Source organism: Notechis scutatus, chromosome 2 (genome assembly GCF_049901735.1).
Source record: "Notechis scutatus isolate UNSWTSFEM ecotype Mainland chromosome 2, rNotScu1.2, whole genome shotgun sequence".
Taxonomy (NCBI): Eukaryota; Metazoa; Chordata; class Lepidosauria; order Squamata; family Elapidae; genus Notechis; species Notechis scutatus.
In genome coordinates, this window is record NC_142010.1 from 196,698,356 (window position 1) to 196,725,204 (window position 26,849).

The following is a 26,849-nucleotide window of genomic DNA, read 5'->3' on the forward strand; positions in this document are numbered from 1 at the left end:
ACTTCTTTCAAAGTCTCTGCACAGTTTTGATAGCTGTATAGTTTTTTAAAAAAATAATAGAGTCTTATATGACTGCCTTTGTCAATTATTTCGATACAGCATTCTGGAACTTCTGAAATTTCCAAATTGCACGTAGAGAGCATTCTGAAACATAATTCACCTGATAAAACTGAATTCAAATTAAATTAAACATAATTACATAACTGATCAATCTGCAAGATCTGACACTTTCAGGAAAAGGATGATACATTATGGTTAAACATAACAATGCCATCTAAGCCACAGTCAAAACTTCAGTATTCAAGTTCAGAAATGAATCCAGGAATACCCTCAAACAGTATTTTTGGAGGGGGGGGGAGGAAGTTATGTTTAGTGCAGCCTGAATTCCAATTCCTTGATCTCCCTATCACAGTAATTCTGTCTTATCTGCAGTAAATGTCATTCATGTCATTACCGATGGACACTCCTTTACAATTTTAAAAATGTCCTTGGATTTTGATACCAAGATAAGGAGCTATGTCATCACCAGCACTTTGTAACAATAAAAATTAAATCCATTTTATCACCTAAGTTTACAGGGACATATTCTATCCAGGTTTCTAAATAGAGTTTTAAAAAAATCCATGGGCATACTTGAAATTTTGTTTCCAATATCCCTAAACAGAGGAAGATTTTATTGGAATCTTCCCCTAATAGGCATAGACATTAACATAAATTGCAGACCAGCTTTTTAAAAATGCAACTTTCTTTAAAGTCATTGTTACAGTTACACTAATTTCTCCAGTGCATGCTTTTAAAATGTCAGTCTTACAGATATACAATCATTTTTCCCCTCTACTTATTTAGAATATGTACAATCCAACTCAATCAGTGTGACTCTGGGCAGTGTACAAAATAATCAAGCAAAAAATGCAAAAGAAAACAACACATACAATTAAAAATCAACTAAAACAATACATGGCACCCAGAACCAGAATATACTATAGCTCTGCTCATTTTGACCCAAAGTCTAAAGGAAAGAGTCAGGCTTTGATTGCCTTTCTGAAGGTCTGCAGGTTCAAGGTTAATGACACAGGTGTCCTCACTTAACTACCATAGTTGACCCTGGAATTTCTGTTATAAGTCATTGCAGTCATTAAGCATGTTACCACATGGTCTGTCTTGGTTTTAGAAGTGCTTTTGCAATGGTCAGAAAGTGAATCACTGTGGTTGTTAAGCAAATCATGGAGCTGTTAAACTGGCAAAAAAAAAATCTTACAAACTGCAGTCACGTGAATACAAGATGCTGCGTCAAGTAATAAATGTACAAAGTACCTGAAACAAGATCATATGTGATTGGTGGGGGGGATTTGCAGTGCCACAGTTGTAACTTCATAGGCAGGTCATAAGTACCCTTTTTCAGGGGTGCATTTCTACCGGTTCTGTCCACCTCTGTAGAACCGGTAGCTCTGAAGAGCAGCAGATATAGAACCGGTTCTATGTCTGCTGATGTTTTTGCCCACCTGCCCACCCGGGCTCTTACCTGACCTTTATTTCCTGATTTTTCAACTTCAGCTACCAAATGAGGCACAACTGCAGTTTAAAAAGCAGGAAAAGAGGGCTGTTTCACAGGCTACTTCTCTGCACGCAGTGTGCTGATGACGATTTACAGGCGCATGCACGGAAGCTTGTAAATCCTGAACCGGTAGTTAACCCTGTCGTATCCCACCCCTGCCCTTTTCGGGTCTATCATAACTTTGAACAGCCATTAAGAGACATTAAATGAGACTACCTGTATGTTGAAGGAAAATCATTCAAGCGGGTAACTACGTAGCTACTGCTGTTGTAATTTTAAAAAATATTTTCAAATATAATTTTAATGAACTTTTAACTGGAGAAAGATGGATATTACATTTAATGGAATCAACCTTAATGTTCTTCCTGTGTCAACTCAGGAAGCTCAGATTGCCTAAGGATCTGCTGGTACAGTTCTACAGAGGAATTTATTGAATCTGTCATTTGTACCTGTATAATTGTCTGGTTTGGCACAGCAACCAAACAGGACAAAGTACAGACCTCCACGGATATTTAACACTGCAGAAAAATCAGTTGCAATCAGTGAAACTTCTCACTGATAAAAGAAGATATTTGGGGATGGAATGTAGTATAAAATTTAACGTGGCTTCCAGCATTTGAATTGGGGGACAAAACAAATGGAAACATGATAGGGATTATTGGTAAATTGCCAAGTTAAGCAGAACCTCTTTTAATAAAGGTGGTTATGGAGATCTCCATATTTATTAAGCCAAATTTCAATTTTAAAGCATCATAGCAGTCAATTCTATTTTCTGTTTTAATATGGATCTACGTCTTTCCTTCCCCAATCTTGGTCAAGTATATCTCAAATTTAGCTTCGATTTAATTATTTCACTCAAACTAGAAGAATTTTCTAAATAAATTCTAAATACATAACTTCTGAAGTGGTACCAGGAATTGTTCCCCTTTGGATCTGATTGTTTTTTTTAGGGGGGAGTGGAAATCTGCATGTATTATTTATATTTATACTTCAGGAAAGGACTATTTCCCCCACACCTGGCAAATAACCTTTCAGTTTCCATAGAAATGTTCATCAGCCTATCTCTAGTAGGTAAAAAAAATAAGCTTTGAGGCTTCAGACAGAACTTCACCTGTTCTTTCTCCCATTAGCAGATGAAGTGGTATGAGATTAAGAAAACAACAAGCTTCATATGGAAAAAAAATGCCACTGTCTTGATAATCATCCAAGTCAATATATCTTGGAAATAATGAAAATGATAGCTTGAGCTTTCAATCCTGCCCACCACATTTTCAAGACAGCAGTTTATTGTGCATCATTCTGTTGATAGGTGATGCTAGAAAGTGGAGAAAGGATAGATAGGAACCCACTAAAAACTTCCTTGAAAGTTATTACCGTAATACCTTCTGTGAGGGCAGAAATATTACCGCCCTCATTGGTTGAAGGGCAGAGGGAGGAGGTAAGAGGTTTTTACATCAGTAAGTATAAGAAGAAAGGACTTCTGGCGTACAAATTAACTATTGACAAAAATAGTATGGGTGAAGAATTGAATGAGTAGCCATTTTTTAAAATGAAACAATGCTAAATATTGACATTTTAAACCTAGCAAAGCATACTTCTCAGCATGTTTACTTTATGAAAATTCTGTCACCATAAAAACTATACAAGCATAGCTTATAAACTATCTGTTAGATATTTTGGTATGTTTATCTATCACAGCTAGATAAATTTAAGTCAGATTTTTAAATAATATATAATATATATATTGTATATTGTAACAAAGAAGTCTCAAGATAAAATAGAATATGTGTATTTCCTTGCCCAATAGTCTGTCAAAGATATATTCCAAAATATTTTTGGCATTCAGCTCTCCCTCTCCCCAAATTTCATATACAGACTAAAAAAAAGCATTAAAAAATTGAAAGTGAAAAATTTGTAACTTTTCCCATAAAAACAATGTTTTAACATATACCCCTATTAGGAAAAGATAAATGTGTTATAAAATATTAGAATGAAAGTCTTGCCTATCAGGATTATGCATAGAAAATAAACTTATACCCCCAAAAGTAGCCAATTTTGTCATCAGTTAGGCTTTTGGGAGTCAAAAGATGAGAAATACATAAATAAAAGGCACTTCCATATGACAATGTTTCCACTCCTTTCAATCAACAGTTGGAAGCCAATTTTCAATTGTCTTCACTTGTACCAGCCTGAAAATGCTAAGAACATGCTTAGGCCAATCAGTATTCCCCCAGCTGACAAGGGGAAGAGTATAAAGAACAGCATTCAATTAATGCCCTGCCTGCTGAGCTACTCCAGATCCTTGAGAAACAAAAGATCTTTAGCCTTATTCCACAGGAGGGAGGGAGGAAGGAAGGGAGGAAGGAAGGAAGGGAGGAAGGGAGGAAGGAAGGAAGGAAGGAAGGAAGGAAGGAAGGAAGGAAGGAAGGAAGGAAGGAAGGAAGGAAGGAAGGAAGGAAGGAAGGAAGGAAGGAAGGAAGGAAATCCATTCCTTTTTGTGTTTAACATTTGAATATGAAATGATAATACACTGCTCAAAAAAATAAAGCGAACACTTAAATAACACAATGTAACTCCAAGTCAATCACACTTCTGTGAAATCAAACTGTCCACTTAGGTAGCAACACTGATTGACAATCAATTTCACATGCTGTTGTGCAAATGGAATAGACAACAGGTGGAAAGCATAGGCAGTTAGCAAGACATCCCCAATAAAGGAGTGGTTCTGCAGGTGGTGACCACAGACCACTTCTCAGTTCTTATGCTTTCTGGCTGATGGTTTGGTCACTTTTGAATGCTGGAGGTGCTTTCACTCTAGTGGTAGAATGAGACGGAGTCTATAACCCACACAAGTGGCTCAGGTAGTGCAGCTCATCCAGGATGGCACATCAATGCAAGCTGTGGCAAGAAGGTTTGCTGTGTCTGTCAGTGTAGTGTCCAGAGCATGGAGGCGCTACCAGGAGACAGGCCAGTACATCAGGAGACGTGGAGGAGGCCGTAGGAGGGCAACAACCCAGCATCAGGACCGCTACCTCCACCTTTGTGCAAGGAGGGACAGGAGGAGCACTGCCAGAGCCCTGCAAAATGACCTCCAGCGGGCCACAAATTTGCATGTGGCTGCTCAAACAATCAGAAACAGACTCCATGAGGGTGGTATGAGGGCCCGACGTCCACAGGTGGGTGTTGTGCTTACAGCCCAACACCATGCAGGACATTTGGCATTTGCCAGAGAACACCAAGATTGGCAAATTTGCCACTGGCGCCCTTTGCTCTTCACAAATGAAAGCAGGTTCACACTGAGCACATGTGACAGACGTGACAGGGTCTGGAGATGCCGTAGAGAACATTCTGCTGCCTGCAACATCCTCCAGCATGACTGGTTTGGCAGTGGGTCAGTAATGGTATGGGGTGGAATTTCTTTAGGGGGCCGCACACCCTCATGTGCTCGCCAGAGGTAGCCTGACTGCCATTAGGTACTGAGATGAGATCCTCAGACCCCTTGTGAGACCATATGCTGGTGCGGTTGGCCCTGGATTCCTCCTAATGCACGACAATGCTAGACCTCATGTGGCTGGAGTGAGTCAGCAGTTCCTGCAAGATGAAGGCATTGATGCTATGGACTGGCCCGCCCGTTCCCCAGACCTGAATCCAATTGAGCACATCTGGGACATCATGTCTCACTCCATCCACCAATGTCACATTGCACCACAGACTGTCCAGGAGTTGGGGGATGCTTTAGTCCAGGTGTGGGAGGCGATCCCTCAGGAGACCATCCGCCACCTCATCAGGAGCATGCCCAGGCATTGTAGGGAGGTCATACAGGCACGTGGAGGCCACACACACTACTGAGCCTCATTTTGACTTGTTTTAAGGACATTACATCAAAGTTGGATCAGCCTGTAGTGTTTTTTTTTTTTCACTTTAATTTTGAGTGTAACTCCAAATCCAGACCTCCATTGGTTGCTAAATTTGATTTCTATTGATAATTTTTGTGTGATTTTGTTGTCAGCACATTCAACTATGTAATGAACAAAGTATTTAATAAGAATATATCATTCATTCAGATCTAGGATGTCTTATTTTTGTGTTCCCTTGATTTTTTTGAGCAGTGTATATTGGTAGGACAGAAGTGAACCCCAGGAATTGTTGGCAAAATGACTCAAAAGATATCTTGCAAACACAACAAAGCTGCAATGATGCAATCGAACAGTTAAAAAGACAACTCAGTATTAGAAAACAGATAAGTAATCACAGATGACCCAAGTTAGTTTTAAAAGAGAACAGAATCCTTGTATAAGAGAAACTTGAGATGAACACACATCCACACAATTCTTTCAAATTGCACTTAATCACAGGAAGTACCAATCATCCATTCCTCAGTGATTTATTTGGAATATACCAGATCATCTAATATTCTTTTTTTCAGAAGCATGCGTAGTTAAATGGAACTCGTTTTAGATAAGGTCAATATGGAACTACAGTATGTCCTGAATATGTTATGAGTTATAGATTTCGTTTATATTCTCCATTATACATTTGCTGCTCAGAATTATGAATATAACATACTAAATATTTTAGTATGAATGAGAAAACCATAGAAAATTGTTATTTAATTTATACACATTTACTGATTTTCAATCTTTAACATAAATTGTTAGAATTCTTATTTTCCCATTTAGCCTTATAAATAAAATGAAGGCATTCATGTTTGAATAGACTGCCAGAAGGATAAATTCAGAGCTACATACTGGAGTATGTCCTGTTCCCTGAATTATTAGTCATTATTCTTCCTGACTTCATTAGTAGTTTCTGCTCAAAACGTTTAAGATTAATGAGTCATTTCCTTTCAATCAAGAAGCTATGGATGAGGGTGAATATAGTTTAACTTTTAAGAACAGGACAGATGAATTATTAAACTCATTGGGTTCTTTTATTTTTCTAGATGAAGCAGAGCCTTTATTTCCTTCTTCCCCTTGGTTTTCTTTAAAGTAGCTCCACACCAAAGGTGGATGATACAGAACTAGTGATGAATTATTAACTATATCAAATATTTTAGAAAATTAAAGGGAGGAGATATGAGAGAGAAGTGCACCCAAAATTTCATAGGAAAAGATCCAAATAGATTTATAACAAGAGAAGCCACTTTCCTCCAAAAAGATGAAGAAATCCTTGGACAACAAGATGCATATACAAGGACTGAATGCAACAGGTTTTCAACATTATGCAAAAAAGCAACAAAAAGATATCTTGATAAAGAATGCCAATGAATAGAAAAAAAGGACGGAAAACAAAATATGTTTTAAAATATGCAAGAAATTAAAAGGATACTTGCAATTAGATACTAATAAACAGTTAATCATAAAGTATATCTGAGGAAAAATCTAAAGACATGGAAAGATTATTCTGAAATAGTTCATAAATTTTATTTATGTTTATGTATGATTTTTATTCCACCTTTATTATTTTTATAATCATAATATATGCCTAATACTGAAGAAGGAAGATACAAGAAAACAATTTCTATAATTTCTCACATAAGCAAAGCATTTCTAATTAAAATTAGAGCCATACATAGAGAGTGAAATATCAAATGAACAGACAGAATAAAAAAAGACAGATAATGAAGACCGCAAGATAATAGAAGTATTTTTCTGACTATAATAGTGGTATCTGTAATAAGCTATGAGGATATTAAAATGACATGTACATAATGACATCATTGCACCATGGACATATTGAACTTGAATTATATCTAATCTGAGTACTTACAAAAAGTTGTATTATTTGTGTCATGAGATCATGATCATCACAGCCCCTTATCCATCATTTGTTTTCCAAGTTAGTGATAACATGGTCTTTGATTATGTAAATGATGCCAGAAATAAATATCCCTTAGTGTGCCATATATATTCTTATTCTTCTAAGGAAATCTACATTGAATATAATGCTAGACTAGAAACAGAGTCTGGAAAAAACAAGATATTTCAAAATAGGAAAGGAAATGAAACAAGGTTATATATTATCCATGTATCTATTTAACTTGTATTGTCTATATTCTATAACAATGGCAGGAAATAAAAGCTGAATCAGAATCTGAGACCAAAATGCCAGTACATGGAGATAGGCTGATGGCAATACTTAGTTAGATAAAAGTAATTCCTACTTAAAATAGTTTATGACAAACATAAAATCTAAAGTGAAAATAAAATTGTAAAGTAAAATGTGAAGTTGAATTTTAAGATGAGAAATATTAATCAGAGTGATTAATGAAATTGAGGGCAAAAACATGAAAATAGTAGACTGTACTATCACTGGGAATAAAGGTAGACAAAGATGCTAAGCTTATTAGCAGGAAAGTTGACAGTCCTGGTTTAAGACCTGAGTATAATAGGGTGAGCTCCCATTACTTGCTGCAGCTCCTGCCCACCTAGCAGTTCGAAAGCATGTAAATGCAAGTAGATAAATAGGTACCACTTTGTGGAAAAGGAACTGCATTCTGTGTGCTTCAGCATATAGTCATGCTGGCTACATAAGCACGAAAGTGTCTTTGGACAATGTTGGCTCCGTCAGCTAAGAAACAGAGAAAAGCATCACCCCTCAAAGTTGGACATGGCTGAACAGGGGAAACCTTTACCTTTTACTATCTTTGGGCTCAGGAATAACGGTAGACAATGTGTAGGAGAATTAACGATAAATCCTTGAGACAAAGTCAATGAAAAAGATATTTGTGTATCAAGATCAAAATTGTTAAAGCAGCAGTTTTCCATCACCGTTAACATGTGGCAGTAAAAGCTGGACAGTGCAAAAGGTTAAGAGACAGAATGCAGATGCCTTTATATTAGGGATTTAGTGACAATTACTGAAAGTAGCACCTGGGATTGCAAGAAGAATCAATTAGTTGATCCTGGATGAAAGAACTATTGCTAGCTTGAGATGAACAGCCAGCAGAAATTCATATATTTCGGACATGTGATTCAATTGGATGACTGACTACAAAAAAATGATAATACTTAGCAAGATTAATGAAAACAGAATTGATAAAGTAGACAGATGTGATAAATTATCAGAGGTAATTATGGGGTGAGATGGTAGGCAGCTGCTCTTCTTTGAATGACTATAACTCCGGGGGGGAAAACCCCTCAGCTCCAATGCCAACCAAAGAAGAACCAATGCAGATGCTGCCTTCCCCTCTCTCTGATATAGAGGATCCTGACATGGAGCTGGAGGAAGGCCTCCCAAGCTTTGAGAATGCCAGCAGCATGTATAGAAGTTAAGATGATAGCAAAGCAAAGGAATAACCACTTGCAATGGAAACCACCTGATGGGAACTGACATTTTTCCTTGTTCAACCCCAGTAATGAAGAAGCCTTGAGTATTAAGTGCCCTACTGAGGGGAGATATTTTGTAGGAACATTTGTGACATCAGAAGTTGTTGAATGTCATATGAATTAAGTATATTGCATGAATTCTTGACTATTGGACTGGATCAACTGCACACCTCTGCACTAAAGCTTGAATTCTGTATTTGAACCGTTACTTTAGTGCTACTGCCTGATCCCCTGCAACGCAGATAGAAGGCTGATGCCTGATTTATGGCTCTACAAGCAGATACAATGATGTATTTTCTGATTTATGACTGACTTGCTTCACTTTCTGCTAGAACATAGGTTGTGAAACCATTGTTCATAGAGTTGCTCAAGGCTTATACTTATTGTCCAGTTTTGGGTTCCAGCACTAAAACCTACTCGTACATTTATCCATTCATAGGACTGCATCATTATTAGGTATGTATGGGTATTATTAAATGAGAAGCCCTCATCATTATAAACATAACCGAGCTACCTACACAATGACCACTCATGATCATTCTTCTTAACTAATGCTAAAAGGTGCCGTGTCAGTTCCTTGACTAAAAGAAAACTGACAAACTCTTGTTAGAGCAGCCAAGCTGTATATCTCTGTTTACTGAACTAAACTGATAATTACATTCTGACTTAAAAGACACACTGTCAGTTCTTGGAATTGACTTCTGCTATTCCCCCTCCTTTCTAAACCCACCCACAACTCTCACAGAAGCTGTAACAAAAGGAGTTTCATAAGTCCTAGAACTTCTGATTGCCTGATAAGGAACTTTTGCAATTTTATCGGGTAGCCAGCAAGGGAAGAAAAATTCAATTTTGCCTAGAAAGAATGCCTACCCTGCTAAAACGAAAACATATTACAGATTCAGAAATGGACTCTAGGAACATTTTAATAGCAGTTCACCAAGCAAAAACTGAACTAGCTCTATGTGTGAATCACTGTTTTTGTATTAATCTGTTCTAAATTGGCATTTGCCATTTTATTTGCCTGCCTTGGTTAATATGCACATCGTATTTGCTACCTTCTGTTTGTTCTTTACCAACAGTTAGAAGGAATCATAGTCCTTTCCAACCTGTTCAGCCTATTTCTTACTTTCCATAAAAGAAAAATAAATTGCGGTGAAAAATATTAATATATTCCATAGTGGGATTGAGGCAAAGTCATTGTTTATTTATTGCAAAGTTCATTGCTAATGCTTCTCCTCCCAAGTTGTGTAAGACAAAGGATACATTAGCAGTAACTTACAAATATGTTATGAAAAATTATAGATACAAAAGATAATTAGTAAAATAAATTACTTTTTAAAAGTAGCCCAGGGTTGTTTTTAGTTACTCAGTTTTTGCAAGGAACAACTCAGCTAAGGATCTGGGTATCTTGAGGCTGCTTTCTGCCATCTTTAACTGAGCACCCAGATGTGAGAGACCTCAGGAACAGCCTTTCATGTCACTGCCCCCTTCCCTTGGAACAGCATTTTCTCAGAGATCAGACTGTATCCAAAACTCTTATGGTTTCGGTAGGCCATTAAGGCTTTTCAAAATGCTTTTTCAGAGGTCCTCGGGGATCTTTTTTCCTGCACCAAGAATAGTACTGCTTGTTGTTTCTTGTTACTTTTAGGCAATGCTATTTTTAAAAAGTTAAGTGTTTTAATCTCATTACTGGATGGGGGAATGTTATCTACTAATAGTCACACATGAGTGGAGCAGCACATAAACCCAAATAAGCAAGTAAGTAAATATAATTTCAAGCGTACTTTCATAGCTGTAATAGAATGTATGGGTGACCTTGGGGAATGAGTGGAAGACATGCTGTATAGGAAACAGAGAGATGGAAGCCTTCAATGGCTTAATGGTCAGAGAAAGAAACTTAGGAAGGCCCTGCCCTAATAGATCAAGTAGTTAAAACTGACTGTGGGAAGTTTGTACAATCAAACTTGCAAAATTGTGTTAATGTAGCCTTGCAATAAAGTAGAGGTACTTCATCTAGTCTTGTTTACCTGGGAAGGCTACAATAGCTTTAGGTGGAAAGAAATGTCATTTTTTACAAAATGTATGGTAAATTCTGGACTACTGTACTACATGTTGAATTTAGTAGCCATTATAAAATAAAAATAATAAGGTAACACAGAGTTTATGAATAATTAATATCCCTTTATACACATGTTTATAAAAAGTCCCCTCAACACACTGTGGGTTTGGGGTTTTTCCATCCCTTTAATCACCTTTAGTTTCATGAAATGTCTCAACTAACTTGAAAATGCTACTATGTCTTATTATTGTCCCTAAATGTGAAAGATGGCTCAAATTTCAGTAGTTTTATCTTCTACATTTACAACTTAATTATACCAGAGATTTTAATTACTGGTTTCCTCCAGCTGAATTTACCATAAAAATAAACTGAATTCTTGGACAAAACCAGTAATTATAAAAGGATTGAGCATTTCTTGCAGGAAAAGAAACTTAACACTGGAACAACATAAGAAAGGTATTCAAGAAGTAAGAGTTATGCATCTTGAAACCATTCAACTTCAGATATGGAAAAGCATAAACACAGCATAAGGCATAAATATTTTCATTAAAAGTACATTAGTATCCCCATAATCTCACATAAAATACATTTTTAAAATAGAAGAGCATGGGAAACATTTGTATTACCTTTACATTATAAAACTGAAATCTCAATAGAAAAGAAAGATTTCAAATCATTGCTATTTATATTATATTCTGTCTGATTCTTTTATATACCAATTACCTGTATAATATGTATTCAACAAAGGATTACAGTCTACTGCTTTGCACTTATGAACTTAGTATTTACCCTTCATTAATATTAATTTTAAATTTCAATCTGTTCATCTAGCTACAAAGAGAGGTAATAAATTATTGGCAGTCCATTCATCTTTCTAGATGGAATATTGTGCAAAGTTGAAATAAACTTGTGCAGTAACTCAGCAATTTAAAAGAATGGTATCAAAAAGCCTCAGTTGATTAGCTACAGTTTGGAACTAGTTGGCTATCAGCAGCATTGCAACAACAAATAATGAGAGGAATTTCTGATGACTATTAGTAGTATCAAGATATTCAGCATTTGGATTTTTTTTTCAATTGCTGTTAATTTATATACTTTATCATACAACCAAAATGAGATCAAAAATTCATTTTGAACAATAATAATAACATCTGAACAAGATGTTAAATTCATAAAATAAATATTTTCTGATTCTGAGATACATACATTTATATTTTATTGTTATATAAGAGATTTAATCAGATGGGATTATGAACAATTAAATGAAGTTCATAACTTACAGCTGTCCAGGCTTCTCTTTTGCATCGACAACAAAGCCATCCATCGTGAATTTCATGGGAAGGAATACCATAGCAACCTATAATGAATGAGCAAAAATGATACAACAGAGTTTGCACTTTGTTATTTATCTAACTAAAGAGGTAACATGTAACAGAACCATTAAAAAAAAGACAGTAGATTTGTATATTGCGATTAAAGACAATGAAGAACAAACATTTTCTCAAAAATATGCAGCTAAAATCTACATCTTAGCAACAGTTCTCATTCCTCAAAGCAGTTGTCTTTAAAAATTCTTTGACTATGATAGCTAGCCTATTAATCCAATATATTTGCCATGTGATAAAATTACTACTTGACTACTACAGCAATAATGTTCTATGATGGCCAGTGTTATCTAATTAGTAATACTGTGATTCAATCAAATAATTTAAGTGTCCTAAACATTTAGGTAATGATGTAAAACAAGGGTCTTCAAACTTGGCAAGTTTAAGACTTGTGGACTTCAACTCCCAGAATTCCTGAGCCAACATGACTGGAGGAGGAATTCCACAAGTCTTAAAGCTGTCAAATTTGAAGACTCCTCCTGTAAAACACTGAAGTAGAATTATAGACTCATGCAAAGACAATAACAGTTATTCAAATCATGCTCTATATCTGCTCTATAGAATATTTAAACCCATTTTCTGATTTCACCAGTATTAGGCTCTTTCATTTTTTGATACTAATAAGTTCCATATCATCATACATTTCCTCCAGGAGTAATGATAGATTAATTATTATAGTTACTCAGATTAGTTGAACAATGCAAACAAAATGCAAACAAAATGAAAGCAGAATGTAAAGCTATGATACATACTTGCATGGACCTGTACACAACATTTTGCACAGGATATTAGCATACTAGTCCCATCTTCTTCAATAAAGCCATTGGATGGATAGTTTTCAGTGTTCTCCTCGCTATAAATAAAACATATCTCTGGAATAAGTGGTTTTGTCTTTTCATTGGACATACATATTTCTTTTTGTTTTGTTTCTGACCAGGCATATATTTCTTCATTAGGATTATCAGCCTGAAAAATAATTTTAAATAGAAAGACGTTTACTCAATTTTCTTCTATTTTTATAAATTTTCCATAATTTATAATAATATTACATTCAATGCAATTTATTTCTGAAGTTTTTTATTTTTTTGTAAAATTAGAAGTTGAAGATTTTGGCACTTATTTTAAATCTTTCTTCTTTCTGTCACCTAGTTCAGTTCTTACTATTAATTTTTATCATTGGTAAAATAAGAAAAGAGAAGAAACCCATACACTGACAATGAGGGAAGCATCAAGCATCATTCTATAAAGTAAAATTGCATCTGCTGTGGTCAGGGAACATTTGATTAAGACCTAGAAATTTTGTCTCATGAGGTGTACAACCAAGAATGTCATCCTACTATAGTTGCACTAGATTGGAATCAGATTCAAAAGAATGATCTAAGCTCTGGTGGAGAATGGAGGCTATATTAATTAACTGTTCACCCTTTTATAAATTGATAAACTTTAAGGATAATAAGTAAAATATACAGAGTACAATATATGCAAGACAGAAGGAACTTGAGCCTTCTGTAGGTCTTGTAAATTGCACGTTTTTGTAGCAAATAGAACAGAATGAAAATGACAAATGTTTTTGTAAGAACAACAAAGAGAACAAAGATCACCTATCAGTATACCCAAGTGAGTATTTATTTTATTTAGCATGATAAAATAGATTATTATCCATTATTACATATCATTAATATATGAACAGCCAAAGCTATAGCAAATGCACTCAAGAAAATACTCTTATGTTGAGAATTAATCAAAATAGTTGCAATGTAAACAGTGGAAGAACGAGAAAATATTTATTCCAGTCTAAAATGGAAAAGATAGCTATGTGGAATGCTGCCCTTAAAAAACTCCGTATTTTCATTATCAGGATCAGTTTTTTAGCTTTTAAAAATTCTCCTGAGATTTTTTTATAACTTATTGATCTAATTGTTTTAGTTCCATGTGTGAAACTAAATTGTGTATTATCCATTCTTATTGTGCTTTATGCTAGGACTTAGGATATAATCGATATTTTATATCTTACTTGATTTTATTATTTATACAATACATAAGGTACCCATTTTATGAGGTACGTAATAAATCAAAATAAATACATAAATAATACAAAATCATTTCAACTTTCCACAACAAGCAGGAAAGTACCAAATCTGGATGTAAAATGAGAATTGAAAAAATTAAATATGATTATATTTAAGTAATGTTATTAATAGAATTTTTAAAAGAAAAGTTTAAATATACTTTATTAAAAAATTACAAAATGATCTAATCTTTCCCCTTTATGCAGAACATGGAAAGGAGCTTGATACCACAGAACCAGCTTTGCATAAAGTGAAAGAGGAGATCCAGGAGAGGAGGAATGTGTATTCATTATTTAAATTTGAGTATTTGTGCCTGTCTACATTGAGGAATCTCCTAAGAATGAAATTATACTCCTAGTTTAGGTGTATGCACACACAAACACACACACACACACACACACAAAGTTCCTGTCTATGTCTTTTGTCACATCATGCAACTAAACAACAAAGATCATTGCTAAGAGCAAGAAGTATAGTTCTCACTTTCTTCCTTTTTTAATGTACCGTATATACTCAAGTATAAGCCAAGTTTTTCATCACATTTTTTGTGCTGAAAAAAAAAAACCTCGGCTTATACTCGAGTGAGATTCCCCTCTGAAAAAAAAATGGTGTGGAGCTCCGGAGCTGGGCAGCCGCTTCCCTGCTTCCGTGTTTCCTTTGCAACTTGTAAGCATGGGGGTAATCGGAAGCAGAAAAGTTCTTGCATGAGGATATATTGTTTTTTCTTTTTTTAACTGTTTTTAGGGGGGGGGAAGACCCACCGTCATGTGAGAATGCTCAGACACGAAATCTATCCGCCCGAAAATAAGTGTGTGTGTGTGTGTGGGGGGGATTTTAACAGAGGGAAGACGTAGCAAAAGCGACGGAAGATCCTTCAGGGGAAACTGAGGGGAAGACTCACCCTTTGTCCAGATGAGCCCCCTTCCCCGCCCCTAAGGAAGCAGAGGCAGCCAGCAAGGGCAGGCAAGCCCCACTTCACGGACTCCGTCCGTCCTCGCTCCCACCCACCCACCCACCCACCCAAAGCCACGAAGTCCCCAATCACGCAGCCCAGAATCGCCCTCCCTCAGAGGGCAGCAACGATGCCCGGTGTTTCCCGAGACAAGAAGCTCCACCGTGCAATGAAAGCGCCCTGGCTCTAGGCTCGCGAGCTCAGAAAACAACGCGAGCCGAGGTGGCTTCCGCTCCGCTCAGCCGTTTCCTCAGCCCCAGCTGCTTTCAGTCCGCTCGGGAGGAGGGGAGGAGGTGGTGGCGGCGGCTCGCGTTGTTTTCTGAGCTCTAGGCTCTAGGCTCGCGGGCTCAGAAAACAACGCGAGCCGCTACCACCACCTTCTCCTCCTCCTCCCGAGCGGACTGAAAGCAGCTGGGGCTGAGGAAACTAAGCCAAGCGGAGCTGAAGCCACCTCGGCTCGCGTTGTTTTCTGAGCCCGCAAGCCTAGAGCTCAGAAAACAACGCGAGCCGCCGCCACCACCTCCTCCCCTCCTCCCAAGTGGACTGAAAGCAGCTGGGGCTGAGGAAACGAAGCCAAGCGGAGCCGAAGCCACCTCGGCTCGCGTTGTTTTCTGAGCCCGCGAGCCTAGAGCCGGGGCGCTTTCATTGCACAGCGGAGCTTCTTGTCTCAGGAAACGCCGGCCGTTTTGCTGCCCCCTGAGGGGAGGGCGATTCTGGGCTGCGCGATTGGGGGACTTCGTGGCTTTGGGTGGGTGGGTGGGAGCGAGGACATTGACTTTAAGCGCTGCCAACCGAGTGTTTCACAAATACCAGTGGGACTTCCGTTCACCACCACCTCTCCCTCTTTTGCCTCCTTCCTTCTGATCAATCAGGTTTTCCCAGTATTTGCTCACAGCTGCGTTTTCTCTTCTGCCGTGCTAGGCGTTGAACGCGGGGATTTCTGATTCCCCTTACATGCGGGTGGATATGCCGTGGGGCGTTTTCTTCCAAATGCCCCACGGGCAGAGAACACTGACTTTCATGATAGTGAGATCATTTCCCAAATTAATTGATTCACTAACCCAAAGAAGATGATGATGACAGTGGGAGGCAGGAGTCACTCTCTCCCTTGCAAGAAAAAGCAAGAGCCGTTCTTATGATCTCTCTCTCTCTCTCTCTCTCCCCAGAATACAGTCAAGCCCTTTCCAGCACTGACGATTCGCCCCGCCGCTTTGCACCTTGCAAATGCCAAAACCCCGGGATTTTGCATTTGCAAGGTGCAAAGCAGCGGCGGCGGCGGATCGCGCGTGCTGGAAAGGGCTTGACTGTATTACGAGAGAGAGAGAGAGAGAGAGAGATCGATCATAAGAACGGCTCTTGCTTTTTCTTGCAAGGAGAGAGTGACTCCTGCCTCCCACTGTCATCATCATCTTCTTTGGGTTAGTGAATCAATTAAACCTTTCATGATAGTGAGATCGTTTCCCAAATTTCCCTTAAATCAGGGAAGAAATCAGAAACAAACCTTTGGACTGAGAATAAGCCTCTTCCTATGATGCCATTTTTGTTCACTGCAGTGTGAAAAGTGTGAAAAACACACTTCTTTTTCTTCATCTTCTTGTTCCCTATTTACTGGTCTCTTTCAAAGAGGAAATTGTGAACATCAAACTTATTCTCAACTGTCCTAGTGAAAGTTTTTATTGGTATCTATTTTTATTTTTGAAATTTACCAGTAGCTGCTGCATTTCCCACCCTAGGCTTATACTCGAGTCAATAAGTTTTCCCAGTTTTTTGTGATAAAATTAGGTGCCTCGGCTTATATTCGGGTCGACTTATACTCGAGTATATATGGTATTACAATTTCACAAACCTCTCTTGAATTAGAGTACTTATTTTGACATGTTGTATGGAGGTGTATTTACCTTTCAAACCTTTACATGTTAAGAATAAAGAGACATTTTGTAGTTTCAAAATAAAATAGTTTTGTAAGTACTAGAATTTCTGCGTAGCTGTACTTTTGTTTTTCAAATAACAACTTCCTTACCTTATAGTAAGGTTTGAGGAGTGTGCAAATGGCACAATAGGGTTCCAACTTGGCAACAGCTGCATTGTACTCCTTTTCAGCAGTAAAATTTGGTATTCTGTTCTGCCAAAGATAGACTAGAGGCTTGGCCCAGGATTCTGTTTCTTGTATTTCCTCTTCAATTAAGGGAACCTCAGGCAGTTCTTGAAAGAAATTGACATATGAAATAACTATATTCTGAAGGTAAGAGCAAACAATTATTTAAGTGGAAGTTAAAAAGAATGGATGGCAACTTCATGAAAATGCGTAAGAATAAATGATTTCAGGTTTTAAGAGGTAGCTTGTATTGCAAAGATACCGAGAATTCCAAACAATCAACCAGTTCTCTTAACTCTCCATTTATGACAGATACTCATTCCTGCCAAAATCTATATTGAGTGATAGTCTAACATGCCTATCATTGATACTCAGAGCAATATGCTATTTTGAAAATAAGTCTTTAAAGTTATTTAAATCTTTTATACTTTAAAGAGAAGTATGTATCATAAAACAGAATGTGATCTTGGGATATTATAAAATGAATGTATCCTCTGCATAGAAAAAATGTAATGGTACCCTATATTTTGAAAGAACAAGATGCTTACCTATAACAGGCATTTTTTGAATGATCATCTGAACAGTCATAATTATAGGTTCTACACCTGCTCAGATCTTTGTCAAGAGCTATCTATAGTTAATATGTTTTTTGGTGGAAAACCCAATTGAAACTTGGAGAATCTTCCCATCTGCAGAAACAGAAACAATGAGTACTGCTTTTAAAAGCTAACCTATTCAAAGGTAGTGTCCTCCACCAACAGAACTGAAAAACTAAAAAAAACATTGGTTTGAGACCTAATGAGATGTTAAATGGTATGAGACCAGTTTATTTACAGGATTGCGTCTTGTGAGGGTATTTGCTCATGAAACCAGGTTACTGTTGCAGGATCCAATCTGAGTCAGTCACCGGGACCAGAGGTTTCTTGTTCTAATCTTTCGGACTTGTGCTGGAGCCCATCCTCAGGGAACTTTATTTATTTATTTATTTATTTATTTGATTTGCCAATTGTTTACAAGATAATAAGTATAAATGTATACATAGTTGTGAATACATGAAATGGTTACATATAAGAAAAATAAAAGAATAGGAGAAACAATAGGACAGGGACGGTAGGCACGTTGGTGCGCTTTATGCACGCCCCCTACAGACCTCTTAGGAAAGGGGTGAGGTCAATAGTAGACAGTCTAAGGTTAAAGTTTTGGGGTTTGGGGAAGAAACTACAGAGTCGGGTAGAGTATTCCAGACATTGACCACTCTATTGCTGAAGTCGTATTTCCTGCAATCAAGTTTGGTGCGGTTTACTTTGAGTTTGTATCTATTGTGTGCTCTTGTGTTGTTATGGTTGAAGCTGAAGTATTCATTGACAGGTAGGACATTGCAATGTATGATTTTGTATACCATGCTTAAGTCAGACCGAAGACGGCGTAATTCAAGGTTTTCTAGTTCTAGAATTTCAAGTCTGGTGGCATAAGGTATTCTACAGCGAGTAGAGGAGTGGAGAACTCTTCTTGTGAAATATTTCTGGACTTTCTCAATTGTGCTAATATCAGATACGTAGTGTGGAGTCCAGACTGATGAACTGTATTCGAGTATTGGTCTAGCAAATGTTTTGTATGCTCTGGTTAGTAGTGTGATATTACCAGAGAAAAAGCTACGTAGGATTAGGTTAACAACTCTTAATGCCTTTTGGCTATGTAGTTGCAGTGTGCTCTAGCACTTAGATCATTAGAGGTGAGTATTCCAAGGTCCTTTACAGAGCTTGGGTCATCAACAAGATCTTGACTATTCAGCTTGTATTTTATTTTCTGATTTCTTTTGCCAATATGTAAGACAGAGCATTTATTTGTTGAGATTTGAAGTTGCCATTTGTTTGACCATTCGGATACATAGTCAAGATCTTTTTGTAGGGTAGCAGTATTGTCTGTGGTATACTTCTCAATCTCTAGGATGTATACTCAGATTGGATACTGCAAGATAAGATGAAGTTGAAGCCTGAGAATTGTACTGTTAGATTGACTGTATAATTTTGGTTAAGGCACCAGGTTTTGCCTTTATAGAGTTTGGGGGGAGGGCAATATTATTGTTGTCAATCACCCAGAGCTACCTTACATAAAATGGGCAGCCATGTAAATTGTATAAATAAATAAATGATGTTCCTGATGGTTGAAATAAGATCCTCAACCACCCGCATACCACTAGTAGCTCTGAGAGCAAGAGATTGCAAGTGGACAGGACTTAGGTTCAGAAGATCTGTTTACCACCAATATGCAATATTAGTTACTCAGCTGCTAAGCCTAGAAATATATTTCATTGAATAAATTTAGAAATCACGTTTGTTGTGTCATATGTAAGCAGATAAAGGGCACTGTTGAAGTATAGGCTCCAAAATCTCTGTGCCAATCATACCATTGCTATTAGATTGACTGCCTTTTGATATGAAAGGAAAATCCATGTGAGAACTGGATCTATGTAACCTCCACTAAAACAGTGAGTATATAAGAGTATAGTTTTTCTAGGTAACATACAACTTCAGATGTTGTAACAAGTTGAAAGAGTGCACCAAATTATGACTGTCAAATGTGTTTGTTTGAGACAGCCAAGAACCTATTACCAATACATGGATATGGATTGCTGAGAAACAGAGGTAGGCAGCTATACATTTGCCTACATTCTTTAATGCTATAGAGCAGGGGTGTCAAACTTACATTGTCATGGCGGTGTCACGTGACGTATTGGGACTTTTTTTCCCTTTGCTAAACTAGGTGGGGATGGAGTCAGTACATGACACATTCGGCCCACAGGCCATGAGTTTGACACCTCTGCTATGGAGAGATCAGAGAGGGGAACTGAAACTGGAGAATTGTATTTAATTACAGATTTTAGTTACTTTTATAATGTAGTAGTCTGATCTTAATTTGGAAACACACACCTCAGTATAATTACTTTTCTGACATATCTAAAAACAGCAATAATTATGAAACATTTTAATAGTTCTTTTAGTGTGAAACTATATCACTTTTACTCTTCAAGCATGCAATTGTTGGGGAAAATTCAAAGAAATTTGACTCCTATTGTAACTCTTCTTTACTGCGTTCTTAACATAATGCTAAACAAGCAAATCTAATTACAATGTACTACTTTCATCTTTGAGCTCTGCATGGGGTTTAGATAATTATTTTTTTCTTATAAGTATACATTATTTTATATTGAAAATGAACTTTAGCTTTTTACTGAAAGTGAACTTCAGTTATTAATGCAGTATTTTATTTTAAAATACAAATTGACAAAGGGCTAAAGGGCTAAAATAAACACATTTCATGGAGTTGGTGTTGACACCATATTATAGATGATTACAATGTCATGATATTGAAAATCTTAATGTGTACTTCTCAATGCAAAAAATTATTCTCCCAAGAGAAATCACTGTGTTATCTTTCTCTTTCCTTAGATTTCAGTATTATTCTTTCTGTATCATAATTATAAGCTTAACCTTCATTATTACTTGCAAAAAAATATTTTTAGAACAGCAACTGTGCCTCACTCTGCACTCTATCCTCTTCCTAATCCAAGAAATAAAAGAGAATTAGACATCTATAACTTGCTGAAATTATGACTTTGCATTATTAATTTGTATAAGAAACTTTATTTACTTAGAAACTTAATCTATTAGTTTTCCATCTTCACATCCTCTCCAAGCATTATGCCATTAATGTACTTTTAAATATATTTTTATGGAGCCAATATTTCTGAGGCCAAATAATTACAGGTAATCCTCAACTTACAACCATGATTGAGCCCTAAATTTCTTTGCTAAGCAAGACAGTGGTTAAATGAATTTTGCCCCATTTTACAATCTTTCTTGTACAGTGGTTAAGTGAACCACTGCCGTTATTAATTTAGTAATATGGTCATTAGATGATCCGATCTGTGAATCTGGCTTCCCCATTGATTTTGCTTGTCAGAAGGTTGCAAAAGATGATCACATGACCCTGGGACACTGCAACCATAATAAATATGAATCAGTTGCCAAGCATCCAGATTTTGATCATGTGACAAGAGGGATGCTGCAATGGTTGTAATTGTGGAAATGGTCATATTTCACTTTTTCAGTGCAGTTGTAACTTCGAATGGTCACTAAAGAAAGGGTTGTAATTGAAGACTACCTGTATTCCTCAAAATATGAGTTACATACATCAAGGAATTATAACAGAATCTTATGAAAAGAATACAATTTTCCACATGTCACCAGAATCTCCATTTTTGTTTGAATATAATGCATTTTTTTAAAAAAATCACAAATTATCTAAAAATTCTTCACCCTGTTTGCTAATACTAGATTAAAATAAGACAATGTAATTTCAATTTTATAAATAATCTCATTAAATATGGAGATTCTCTATAAATAATTTTATAAATAATCTTATCATTAAATTTCTATAGACCTAAACTGATTCTATACTTTCTAGAAGAGAATGCACAAACATGGAAAGGAAACTATGAAAATGCACATAACAACTGTAATTCAAACAGGGTATTTATACACAATTTTTGTCTCTAAATTTTTGGTACCACCTCCATAGAAAACTAAAAACGGTAAGATTATCTACAAAAAAGAAAGGTTCTAACATTCCCCAAACCATGTTATATAGATCAAGATGAGAAGCTTTACAACCACACAGAACTGAAATACAGAACCTTTGCTAAAAATTCTATTTTATCAATATAACCATCAACTAAATAATCCACAGAAATTTATTTGGGGAACAGAATAATAGAAAGCAACATAGCATTCAGAAAAGTCAATCCTGTTTAGTCAACATATTCATTACTTGAGTAAACTATTTCAAATTGTATTTGAAGAGTAACTATCCTCATATTAAGGATAGCTTGAGAAACAAGCCCTTTCACACAAGGACAGCCTAGATTAGCTAAAGCAAGCTAAAAAGCAAACATTTGGAGGCATATTTAACATCACTGCCAGCTCAGAAGAATACTACAACAAAATTGTAAAAGAGGACCTGTTATGTTTGAGAATAAGGATCAATGTGAATAAGTAGACTGTTTGGAAAAAGCAGGAAAGAATGGGACCCAGTACAGAATGAACGGTGTAATGTGGAATCAGAAATATGATTTACAGATGGAGAAAATTATTATCAGGAGTGCTGAAGGATTACTACATAGGCTGTAGTTAATACTAATAATGAGGGTTCATTATTCCTTTGAGAATCAGCATGTGATGCTGATATGAAAGGAAGAATATAACTATCAAGAAGGGAAAGTAAAAGTAATAATGAGCACTGGCTATTTATAATTAATGAAGACAAATATATGATGAGGGAATAAGGCAGGTTTTAATTTTCTAACAACTGGTAGACAACAGCAAGTGGCAAATTCCAAAAACAGGAGAAAATAGGAAGGATTTTACAGCAGCATAGGTTAATAGAATGGACACTTGGACACAGACTACAAAAAACAGGTACTGAAATCAGAAAGAACAGCAAAAACAATGGAAAAAGCACAGCTTTGTGAAATGCTTTATTTTTGAAAGAATAGAAAGAAGAAAGATTTATAAATAATGAATGGGTACATCGGTATATAAAACAACATTTGTAAAGTACAGTTCAAAATGAGGCCAACTAAGTGCATACTAGGCAAGGAAATCTTTATGTAAAGTCAGTGCAAACAGTTGATTGCCCCTTGATTTGTCCAATAGAAAGTGTTGGAGATGATTTGGATGATTTCTTTTCATATTCAATGTACCTATAATACCATGCTCCACTGAATTTTTAGGATAGTTCAATTTTATTTAACCCATAGAATTGTTTTGTATCTAGTATTCTAAAGCTTACTATTTCATATAAGAATCTCTTTTTTAAACTTTATTTTTCTGCTACCTTAATGTGAAACAATACCCATTTAAGAAGCTGTGGGTAGGGTGAATACTGGAATTTCTATTACAAAAAATGATCAAAGTTAGGCTATCTAGAAAATTACCTACATAGTTTCAATAATAATGCCATGTGAAGTGTATCAGAGCCAATCACACTTTTTAAACAAAACCTCCTTTATGCCACCATTGACACTGTTCCTAAGTTTATACAGAATCATTAAATTGAGCTGAAGTATAGGAAATTGGGTTAAACTAGGTATCTGCTAACAATTCTGTACTGCAATATTGAGCATTATGAATGTTTTAGGAGGCAATAGGTCAGCTAAGGAGAATTGCATCTTAGCTTTATGCTTATCAATTCTGTACACAATTATAACGGGGAAAAGAAAGGGAAAAGAAGACATTGGAAAAAATGCATTGTAATCCAGGGATGTCAAACTCATGGCTCACAGGCCAGATGTGTCACGTGCTGGCCCAGCCCCCGCCCGGTTTAGCAAGGGAGGGCGAATTCCCAATGCATCACATGACAATGCCATGATGACACGAGTTTGACACTCCTGCTGTAATCAGGGACTTTCATTGAAAACCTATTTGATTTCTTAAAACTATTATCCAAATAGTCCTGACCATTCTGCTTTCTAGAACCCATCTTGAATTAGGGCAATCCCCCTATTATCGTTATACTTTGCCTATTTGCTTCAGGAATATTTTTTCCTTCATGAATAGATTCCTACCAGTGGTGGGATTCTATTTTTTTTACTACCGGTTCTTTGGACGTGGCTTGGTGGGCGTTGCAGGGGAAGGATACTGTAAAATATCTAGTCAGAGGGGGTATTTGCCGGTTCTCCAAACTACTCAAAATTTCCACTACCAGTTCTCCAGAACTGGTCAGAACCTGCTGAATACCACCTCTGATTCCTATCATAATGATAAGAACAAGAAGAACTTTTTTAGTTGCCCAGACTTAATACTTAAATGACACTGATATTTCTGAGTCTTTAATTAGTTTGTGATGAATCTTTACCACTGCTTTATTGGTCTCTGGTGCTGTTAAGTATTTATTAATTGTAGAGTCTCTTTTTAAAATATTGCTTAATCTACAGAGGATATAAGCATTCCCTTGAAAACTGTTCCAGCTGTTATAAGACATACATTTTAAAAAATAAACATAAAAACAACCTTCAAAACAAGAATGTTAGGGAGGGTTGTATGCTAACTTTTTTTATGAGTCACTAAAGTCTTAAAAGGCTTCAAAAGTCAGTAATTGCAGATAATATACATTCTACTCCAATAGACATTTATCATGGTCAAGAATAGATATGGATGTCAACGGAATTAATCTCTAATATACAAGAAGTAAATATAGAAACAAGTACTTGGGCGGACCATAATCCAATATGGGTCAAGTGGCAGGGACAAAGTAAAAGATCAAGATGGACTTTGAACAATGCAATATTGAAAGAAAAAGAATTTACACAAAAGATGGAAAAAGAACTGGCTTTTTTCTTTAGAGAAAATAACAGGGAGGAAACTTCACTACAAAACTTATGGGATACCATGAAGGCATATGCCAGAGGCTTGATCATAGACTACATGAGAAGAAGAAATACTAGAAAAAGACTAATACAACAAATGTTGATGAAGACTATAGAAAACTCGAAAAAGAACTACAAAAATATCTTCAAAAAAAGAATATTAAAAGTCAAGTGGAAGTAGTTAAACACAAAATGGTGGAAAAAGAGGAATTAGCTCAAAAAATTAGGAGTGCTAAACAGAATTTCTTTGAAAATGCAAACAAACCAGGCAGATGGCTGGCATACAAACTGAAAAAGGAGAGAAAAATGAAAAAGATAATACAACTTATAGATGATCAAGGAATGGTTTGCAATGGAAATGAAGAAAAGAAAGAGATAGTACAGAAGTACGATGAGAAATTATATAATCAAGAAAATATTGAAGAAAAAGTCAAACAGTATTTGCAAAAAGCAGAGCTACCCCAAATACCTGATGATATTAAAATAATGTTAGAAGGAAAAATAACAATGATGGAATTGACAGAGGCACTAAACAGAGAAAATACTAGAAAGGCTCCAGGCCCAGATGGGCTACCTGTAGAATTTTACAAGACTTTACAGGAATTGACAGAGGCACTAAACAGAGAAAATACTAGAAAGGCTCCAGGCCCAGATGGGCTACCCGTAGAATTTTACAAGACTTTACAGGAATCTTTAAGTACCTCAATGCTTGAAGTGATGAATGAGGTTTTGTCAAAAACTAAAATAAAATTCATGGACAGAGGCTTACATTACTCTTATATCAAAAGAGGATACCGACCTACAACAAATAAAAAACTATAGACCTATATCCCTTCTAAACACAGATTACAAAATCTTTGCCTCAATAATGGCAGAAAGACTTAAAAGATATTTGAATAATTTTATACACACTGATCAAAATAGATTTCTGCCTAAGAGGCAAATTAAAGATAATATGAGAATAATTTTGAATACATTGGAATATTATGAAACATAGCCAGAGAAGCAAATGGCCTTGGTATTTTTAGATGCGCAAAAAGCCTTTGATAATGTAAATTGGCAGTTTATGATATTACAAATGGAACAAATGGGCTTTGGAGAAAAATGTATTAAAGCAATTGAGGCAATATACCATAAGCAATCTGCTAAAGTAATGATAAATGGAGACTTAACAGATAATATTAACATTAAAAAAGGAACTAGACAAGGATGTCCTCTGTCGCCACTGTCGTTTGTACTGACTTTGGAAGTGTTAAACAGAAACATTAGAGACAATAGTGAAATAAAGAGAATGGAGATTTTAAAAAGGAAGAATATAAACTGCAAGCATTTGCAGATGATCTGGTTTTCATACTGGAGGAAACACTAGAAACAGTGTCTAAATTGATAGAAAAAATTGAAGAATATGGGCAGGTGACAGGATTGAAAATAAATAAAGATAAAACCAAGATTCTAGTTAAGAACATGATGGAAAAAGAGGAGAAAGAATTAACAGAGAGATTGAATATCCAGATCACAAATAAAGTTAAATACTTAGGAATACATCTAACAGCAAGATGTGGAACACTAAAAAAAGATAACTATTATAAACTAAAACAACGGATTGCGACAAACTTGAAAAAATGGGAAAATTTACAATTATCTCTAATAGGGAGAATATCTACAATTAAAATTAATGTGCAAAGATGAGTAGATTGATGTTGGCAATTAGAGAGCAAGAAGAAAAAGAATATTATAAAATATGGGATTTATTTTATCAATGGCTAGATAGAAAAATAGGAAAATGAAATTTATTATAATATAAATATAATACAATGTAAATATAATACAATAGTAATGATATGTTATAATTGATTTTATACAAGGAATTATAATATGAATTAGAACTTGTGAAAATTAAAGTGGGCTCAAAAAGAATAATGTGAATTTGCAATTAAAGTCTAATGATGAAGTAATAATAATATAATATGACATGGAAAG

General features: G+C 36.0%; 1 protein-coding gene across 12 annotated transcripts in view; it reads right to left on the reverse strand.

Annotated features, from left to right (window-relative positions):
* The window catches only part of KDM4C (lysine demethylase 4C), a 204,782-nt gene that overhangs the window by 44,668 nt on the left and 133,265 nt on the right, over positions 1 to 26,849 (reverse strand). For all 12 annotated transcript variants that reach the window (XM_087957743.1, XM_087957736.1, XM_087957742.1 and 9 more), the window contains exons 14-16: positions 17,369 to 17,550; positions 13,080 to 13,293; positions 12,223 to 12,299 (exon numbers count right to left, since the gene is read on the reverse strand). In XM_087957743.1, the coding sequence (XP_087813869.1) occupies positions 12,223 to 12,299; positions 13,080 to 13,293; positions 17,369 to 17,550 (473 nt within the window). The remainder of the gene's footprint in view (positions 1 to 12,222; positions 12,300 to 13,079; positions 13,294 to 17,368; positions 17,551 to 26,849) is intronic.